This window comes from Orbicella franksi, chromosome 9 (assembly GCF_964199315.1).
Source record: "Orbicella franksi chromosome 9, jaOrbFran1.1, whole genome shotgun sequence".
Taxonomy (NCBI): domain Eukaryota; kingdom Metazoa; phylum Cnidaria; class Anthozoa; order Scleractinia; family Merulinidae; genus Orbicella; species Orbicella franksi.
The window spans coordinates 23,399,344-23,408,064 of record NC_138153.1 but is presented as its reverse complement, the minus strand read 5'-3'; the positions used below and the strand labels follow the sequence as shown (position 1 = coordinate 23,408,064).

General features: G+C 43.7%; 1 protein-coding gene across 2 annotated transcripts in view; it reads left to right on the top strand.

Moving 5' to 3' along the window:
• The window catches only part of LOC145496811 (centriole and centriolar satellite protein OFD1-like), a 19,492-nt gene extending 17,319 nt beyond the window's left edge, over positions 1-2,173 (top strand). Inside the window, exons 19-21 of one of the 2 annotated variants that reach the window (XM_081476561.1) lie at positions 1,001-1,046; positions 1,586-1,751; positions 1,942-2,173. In XM_081476561.1, coding sequence (XP_081332687.1) covers positions 1,001-1,046; positions 1,586-1,751; positions 1,942-2,073 — 344 coding nt within the window. In that variant the 3' untranslated portion in view covers positions 2,074-2,173. The remainder of the gene's footprint in view (positions 1-1,000; positions 1,047-1,585; positions 1,752-1,941) is intronic. The other variant, XM_081476560.1, reaches the window with a different exon arrangement.
• The last annotated feature ends 6,548 nt before the right edge of the window (positions 2,174-8,721 follow it).

Here is an 8,721-nt window from a genome sequence, read left to right as displayed (position 1 = left end):
GTGATAGCATTGGATGAAACAGCCGTGTAAAGTTTGTCAACAGTCGTTGGTCGGTTTCGATCCGTCATTTGTTAGCCAAATTAAGTTAGTGTTCCAGCTTTCCAGAGTCATTCGTTGAAACTAGTTTGTACTGTAGGTTAAGCATTGAGCAAATATGATTGCAATTTTTTCGACACTCCATCCTTGGGGTTTAGGCTCAAACATTCATTACAACCAGAGTGTTTTTCGTTGCACTTCACCTTTGGTCCGGTTTTTTTTCCGTTTCGCTCTACTACCGTTTTCCGTCGCTACACAACATGGCGTCCCCCTGTTTAGCTAGTGTCATCAGAGCGTTAAAAACGTGAGTAGGAAACAATGTAAGTATGTATAAATAAACGTAAATATGTAATTTGCTCACCCACGGAGCATCAAGGAGTTCACAAGAACTCGTTCAGAAATGCCCGTGCATTCCAGAATCGAATTGGAATTTGGAAATGTTGGTTTTTGAGGAGAGGAGAAAAACGGAGTACTCGGAGAAACACGTCTCGGAGCAGAGTAGAGAACCCACCAAACTCAACCCACCGATATGACGCCGGGTCCGGGAATCGAACCCGGGACACATTGGTGGGAGGCGAGCGCTCTCACCACTGCGCCATCCCTGCTCACCAACAACAGTTCTTTTCAGAACTACAGAAAATGCAGTGTTTAAACTGAGTTTGGTTGTTGATATTTGTGTTTGACATACCTGTAATGTGAAGCCAGACGTTGATACCAAATTTCAAGTTTTGAACCAAGTTACAGCTTCGTTATAGAATTCAACAGACCGGACAAACAAAACGATGATATCACAAAATGTTAGTTCCGTTATAATTGAAACTGATATGTATACCCTGAAGTTTGTAAATACTGTTGTGCTACAAGGAAGGGCGTACTGTGTAAATTTGTAAGGAAGAGAGAAGTGTATAATTTGTTTAGTTTAAAGGGTTTCTTACAACTGCAAAACCGCTTTTTTTCACCTCAGTACTTGACATGGAGCTTGGCAGAAGAAGAGCGAACTCATTTCCTCGGTGAGTAATTATGTATATCATTTACAGACGAAGTTCGCATGTCACTCATTTATTGTTATTTTTTTCAAAACGTAGGACAAGTCTTAGTATTTTAAGGTTTGTTTGCGCTATGCTTTCAGCCTCCGGGACAGGCAGTCGAACGAAAAATCGAATTCACCCAAAAATAATTGGACAATCGAACGTTTGATTTCCGAACTCTTGATTTTTGTAAAACTGTCATTGAAAATCAATGACAAGTTTTTCTAGGCTCGAGTTCCGGCTTCGGTAGAACACGAATTTATTCACCGCACACAATTGAACGCAATCCATTGGATTGTATTCGATTCAGTTCGGTTGCCGAACTTAATCGAACACAGTCTAATGGATTGAGTTCGATTCGTTCGATTGAGTTCGATTGGTTTAGGAATCGAACTCACACAAAGTTAGGTGTTCGATTTTGATTGCCGAACGTACGTTCCATTGATTATGCCGGGAATATAGTCGATAGATCACAGAATTGCATAGTCTATTTTTTAAATTCTTCCTCTATTGCTCAATAGCCTGGATTCTTTAACAAACGAAGAAGAGTCCCCTGCGTCACAGACAACCCAGCAAGATGATGAAAGGACATTACTAACAAACACTGCTATGGACGAAACCAGTAGCACGATTGTTATGATAGCTCAGAGCAAGATGCTGTTTGATCGGCTGGAAGTAGAGGCCAAGGTGGGTTTAGTGAATTAATTGATATTTTTAAAGTTTGTTACGTCTTGTACTAACACTGCTATTAATGGTGCGATCTGAGCCCTCTTTATCATGCCTACTCGACTGCTATTCAGAGCTTGTTTGCTTTTCATGATTATTTTAGATTTCTGAACACCATTGTTTCAATGAATGTTTTCCTGGTGTGTTGCAGGAATTAGAAGAGTCCTATCAGAAGTTCCAGTCACGAATAAATCAAATGGAACTCGATGTCTATCCTACGATTCGCTCCCTGGATTTACAAAATCCCACTCAAAGCTCAATCGAAAGCACTTCATTTGAATAAAAAAACACTTGCATGTAACCATTGTCCTGATTGCTTTACGTTTACCAGAAAGTAGCAATAAGACAATGAGGGGAAATCCTTTTCTCTTTCGCACCTCTCTCGCTGTGGTCAAAATTTGAAATGTCTGCCTTGAGGATCCCAAAAACGGTGCTTTTAAGCATGTTTAGTAAATGCCAGACTAATGTTAATGTTGTCAATGCCCTTATGGTATAGATCGTTTTCACTATCACGCAATAAAAAAATAAATCGAAAACCATCCAGTGGAAAAAGCTATGAACTTACGATGTTATAGAAGATAACTAAATAAGACACTTCTCCAAGTTTTAGGCATCTGCGTTTCCCCAAACTTCAGATATTCGTCGAAATGTTTCGCAGATATTTGCAGAGCCCAGTATGAAAACGCCATGTTGGTGTACCTCCGTGGTACACCAATATGGCGGCCGGAAAATAGTGTAAACATCTGGAAGTTACTTTGGCTATCTAGGCGACTGATTATCAGTACTGATCAAACAAGCATTTACATAAGCACTTTTCATAATGCTCTAACTTCTAAAATGGCTCAAAATCATGAGATAAGTATATATTTTTCGACAAACTCGATCGTAGCCTTGTGTCACGCACCTCCATAACCCTGAAATTCAAAATGCTCTGGATTCCAAACGAAGCACGCTATTGAGCTGTAAAATTGTAAACAGATATAAATAAACCGCCTCTTATGCCTGATGAGGATAAAAACTTTGGTGGCTCTTTAGTTTTGGATTTTCGAAAGTGATGACGTCACGTGAAAACGATCTATTACCGTGCATTCTTCGACACCTTTTGTTGTAGTGGTGGGACGATTTCACTGCATCACTGCATCACTCCTTCACTTCTTGTTAGACATTTGGAAACTCCCATATGAGAAGGTCAGGGATGCTCGTCGGAAAATTTGAATTTAACTGCTAAAGAAGACTAATGTGGGCGTTGCTCGAGCTTCATTAAACCCACTTACTAGTGATTTCTTGTCACTGTTCAAGAAAGGATCCCGCGCGCACTTGTAGACCCGACTCGCGGACTCGAGAGATCAGCGGATAACAAATGAGAGCGTTACTTTTATTATTATTTCTTCAAGTGCACCCTGGAGGATACTTTGACAGCTAAGAATGATGACGTTTCGTCATGAACACCCGAAGTGAGAGCACAATCCTCGATTTTTACCCGAGACGACGAGAATCCCCGACCTTTCTCGATGGGAGTTCCTCCCCCCCTCCGGGTTTCGAACATCGTGCTGTCCAAGACCGTTTTACAGTCGCTTGCACCCTGCCAAGTTAGATATTCTTTGAATTTCTGACGCAAGTGCTAAATATCTTACCGCAGAAATTATCTACATTAAATAGATTTTCGCACGAACATTTTTATACATAGAAGCTAATTATATAAATAGCTCATTTCTCGAAGGTGTTCGCTTATACAGGTTTAACCGTACTCGATTGCTGAGAACTGACGAGATATTGAAAATCACAAAATTGATAAGCTGTATGAATTTTCGATTCATGATTGAAGCCGTGATTAAAAGTTTTGGCCGATTTTAAAATAACAATACTTGTTGGCAACACGCAGCAACAACTAAAAATCTTGTACAACTGAGTTTATTAATCGGCCGGTTTCGTCTGCTAGTGAGACTTCGCCAGGATTAAACTACAAAATACAAAGATGGAACATATTTTATGCTAAATCTTTGTGGTACAAAGTACGCTGCTACTATAGGGTGTGAACAACGAAACACCCACAAGAAATACGTGTAGGATATGACTAAAATCCTGCGCTAGAAAATGTGCAATGTAATGTAAGTGGGGCTCACGGATTTAACGTTAAATAGTTGATTAATAAAGAAAAAAAGACATAACACAAGACTGGGAGTTCAGCAGTTACTAATATCGCCTTGGAAAGGGAAGAAAAAATTAAAAGAAAAAGAAGAAATTATTACAACACGGGGTAGTCATGTTTGGTAACCCATCCTGCACCCAAGCATGAACCCCGCCGAACAGGGCTTAACTTTGTTGAGCGGACGAGACGCAGTGCTGTCCTTGTGGTATTATGACTCTACGCTGGATAATTTTTTCTCTCAAAAGGTAACAACGAAAGTAAACAAATCACTGATATCGCCTGGGAAAATAAAGAACGAAAAAAATAGGAATGAAAATGAGAGTGATTATACTTACTTTGCTGATCGGACAAGAAGCAGTACTTTCTTTATAATTGACTCGGACGAGGATCACCAATAACTTCATGAATGTTTTCAACGGTGTTACATCTCCTCGTGTATTCTCTTCAATTTACCCCCTGCATAATTGGCGTGTTCCGCTTTCATGAGTTTGACGCTGGCTTGTTGGTTGGCAGGCACACCGTAAAATCAGCGTGTGACCGGCTCCAGCATTGTCCGTCGTGTTCACGTTGGTGGCCGTCAGGGCTGCTGGCAAATCGATGCCATTGTACCATCCTCGAGGTTTCAGCACCGTCTCTCCGTCTTCTCTGTCGTAATTCAACAAGGTTTCCAGATAAGCTTTCTAATGGTACGTATCCGTTTGTGGGCTGATGATGATCTGCTTGAACAGTGTGTGTGCCGGGTTGTTGACGGGGAACAGATTTTCGGATACCAACAAATTGCCACCGGCAGCTTTCTTCAGAGCTAGTTCCACTTCGAAATAACTGCGAGAGAGATCTACGTAATCTTCTTGAGGGTCCACTTGGAATTCCACTGGATTGATGCCCGTGGTGAACGTCTGAATGGGGACCATGCAGTGACTTGAGATGCTGAGATCGGTCAGGGGAACTCTGAACAAGTTCAAGCTGGAATTCTTCGTTTCGGCTGAACTGGCGCGAGGGAGTAAATCGGTCATCATCGTCTTCGTTTTTTGCGTCGCTTTTTCAGAGCGTTCCGTACCCAACTGTAGTCAGGCAGCTTTGAGCGTGATGGTAAAGAATATCCCTTCCTTTTGTGCTTTTCTCCTTCGTCGACCCAAAGACAGACCAGTGGTGATCGGAGGTACGCGACGAACGCGTCTGGGAAAGATGGGATTCATTCTCAGAAGATGTCGTTGAGTTTTCGTTTCGCAGCTTTGTTAATCTCTTACAGAGCTTTGCGTTTCACGGCTCGTTTACCTCTTCTCTTCACAGCGCGAATGCCTCCGGCAATGTTGGGCAATCCCCACGGTCCTCCCGTTTTTAAACCTTTCCATCATTCTCGAGCACTGGCAGTGATGAAATCCTGGACGAAACCATTGCCCGATTGATCGTCGGGTCTGAACCGTGTCAAACTTCCACCTCTTATGTTCGTTTGAAATGAAAGGTGGGGATCGTATTTCCTGCTCAAAATTTGACCAGATCACCTGTTGTCTCTGGCATTTGTGTCTCGATAATGTCTATGACCTCGTTGCGAAGTGGAATATATTAAATGTGGAGGGGTTCAAAACACCGAACCCCTTCTCCTTTGCGAAGAAAATTGACTTCTCGCAGCAAATCAGTGACTTGCTTGCCCACCACGGAACTTCCACCCACGTCAGAGTACAGCAACAAGGATCGCGAGCCAGTTCCCGGCAAAGCTTCAAACTCTTGGTTGAGATTCATGAAACGCCAATTGCACAGGTTTGTCCTTCCCGAGTTCCAGTTTGTGCTTGTACCCCAGATCGTGTGTCATATTTAGTATAATGTCAGTAAAACACTCTTGAGGTAGATTGGGTCCCAATACATAATTTCCAGTACTCGTCTCTTTCAACCATCCCATCTTCAAAGTCAACAACCGATTGATCTTGAGTGCATTGGGGTAATTCGAAGGTACTTGTGTCGCCTCGTTGTCCGTCAACACATCGTCTCCTTCCCATCGGAACTGAATGTACGTTCTCCTCCCATCTTCCATGACGTATATTGTACTTGGCACCGAATGTCGGTCCACCAAAGCTGTTGATACGACGTTGTTCGAAATAATTGATCACGGATTTCATGAAATCAACACGGTTGTCGTACTCGAACACTTTTGGGTTGTACCAGGCTCTACCAAACTTTGTTGTGTTAGGGGGGAAATTTCACAGCCCAATCCATGATGAACAGGATTTGTTTGGCATCCATCAACTTGGGAAGTTCAGCTACGGCGTCAGGTAGAGAGATGCTACACAATGCCACTTTCCATCCTGAACCCTCCAGTCGTTTGGGGTGAGGTAAACGTATCTTGAAATGATTGGAATGGTTCTGCGGAAACTCGTTCCCGTCCGAGTGGCTCCGCAAGGTCACGTAAAACGACTCACCCATATTTTAAATGTAAGGTCACCTTCGCCACTCCCGAATCAGAGGTCACCAGCTTCCCAGTGTTCTCGGCCACTTGCGACTCGATAATGTCGATCACATGGCTGCGTAGGGTAGATAATGGATATGTTTGGGTTCGAAACGTCTCTCTTTTAGAGCGTATGGAACTTCTCTCAACAGATCCGTCACTTGATTTCCCATGATCGTACTTTGACCCACGTTCGAGTACAGGTACAAGGGACGGGGGGACGATTGGTTCTCGTGGGCTTGGTCCAGACTCGTGAAACGCCAATTGCAAAAGTAACTGAGTCTCAATCCGTCCTCGTCGAACTTGAAAGACGGATCCAAGTTATCTCTCTGGGGATTCCACACATTATCAGCGTACGGGGCGATGCCAGTAGGAAACTCGTTGGTGAGATTAGGTTCCACGAGGTAGCAGTCTAGACCTTCCAGTAAATTCACCCATCCCATGCATGCAAGTGCTAATTGACGACCAAAAATCGCTTTGGGTCGTTTCCGAAGCAAGCCTTTCTTGGTGAACGTGTCCGTGATGTCGATGACCAATTTCTTTCCTTCCCACCTGGAGACAGGGTAGTATTTTTTTTCATCTTGATGATCTGTCAGTGTCATGTCCGATTCGATGACATCCTCTGTCAATCTGTTCCTAAACTTGTCTAGTATGAGTTGCATGAGCGACGTCCCGCTCGTCACTTTCCACCCCTCGGTTCGAAATGGTCATCTCATCTTCTACGTTCATGGCCCTAGTGGAATCTTCACTCAAGGCCCACGGGATCCGACACAGCAAATCATCTTTGATATTCATGGGAACGGATGCAATAAGCAATGAGAGACTGACCAAACCCACTTTCCATCCAGTTTCTTGAAATCGTAACGGGTAGGGTAATAGGTTCTTGAATTGCTGGGCTTGGTTCTCCGGAAAATCGTTCCGGACCGAGTTGCTTAGCAATTGCACGAAAAAGTCCTTCATCCCGACTTCAACAAGGCACGTTTCTCGATCCAACTATGGTACTTGTCTGGCCACCCTTTCCAACGTACACCAAGACTATCCCCTTTGCGATTGACGATCTTGTCCACGCGAAAGAGGTCGTTGTCCAACACGCCCACTTTCTGCAATCGTGCACGTAAAAGGTTCCCTGGAGAGGTGTGCGCCCCACTCGTTCAACTTGTACGTGGGCACGACGCCGGGTAGAGCTCTGGAAACCACAAACACTTTTTCGGTCCAAACGGGTTAGGGCGGTTAATACCCTTTCTTGAATGCGCGGCATTTCTTGTCCAGTCTAACCCGATTACCGACTTTCAACTTGGGCTTGAAGCGTTTGGCAGTCAAACGTTTCGCGTACAAGTTGTTCCTCACTTCCTCCTCGTTGCGAGCATTCACTTACTCGGGAGCCATCTTGATGCTGCGATGATACGATCGATTGTAACCCAACATCAAGTCTTGCAACACGGGTAGGAAGGTCAACGTACTCCTGATGGTAAAATACTGATGCAACCTTTCTTTCAAGGTGCGACTGAATCGTTCCACCACACTGGCTTTGGTGTCTCCACTGGTAGAAATATGATGAATATTTTTCCGCTTCACCACAGCTTGGAATTGCTGGTTGTAAAATTCTTTTCCGATCTGTCGTCCGTCTGCAGATTCTGGGGGTTGCGACCTTTGCTCCGTTTCAAAATCCTCTCGAAGACAGCCGTCACGTCTTTACCAGTCTTGGACTTGTCGGGTTCGACCCAGGCGTACTTGGAGAACACGTCGGTCAATAGATACCTGTAGCCAGGATTGAATTTGGCAATGTTGATCACTTCGATCAGATACGCCACCCATTGTTGATCGATACCGAACACCATCACTGGAAGGGTAGGAAAATGTCGTCGTCGGGGTTTGTGTAAGGTGTACCCCAAATCGCCCTCCAATTTCTCTCGTACTTTTCCCACGGGAAATTTTGAGTTCTAGCGAAACACGACACATTGCCCAAACTACCGAGTCGCATACGGGTTCTTCTTATTAGTCTTCATAGTACCGCCAATTTGTACAGACATTGAGTCCAGAGGTCCAGGTAACGTTCACGAACGGTCAAAAAAAATGCACTCGAATGACTGAAGTTGACGTTTCAACCACATGATAAAGACTACGAAACGAAATACGTTTTGACTCACGTCAACGGCTCGAATTCTTTCAAGGGATCGTCACTGGGATCGGTAGGAATGACAATACCATTGTCACTGCGATGATCATTCTTCACTTTCATCTGCAACCGCAGTTCAAATATGAATTATTTCATATATACTTCACATCATTTCACTCGTCACGGAAGATATGAACTCAATTATTTGACCTCACTCCCAATGTGT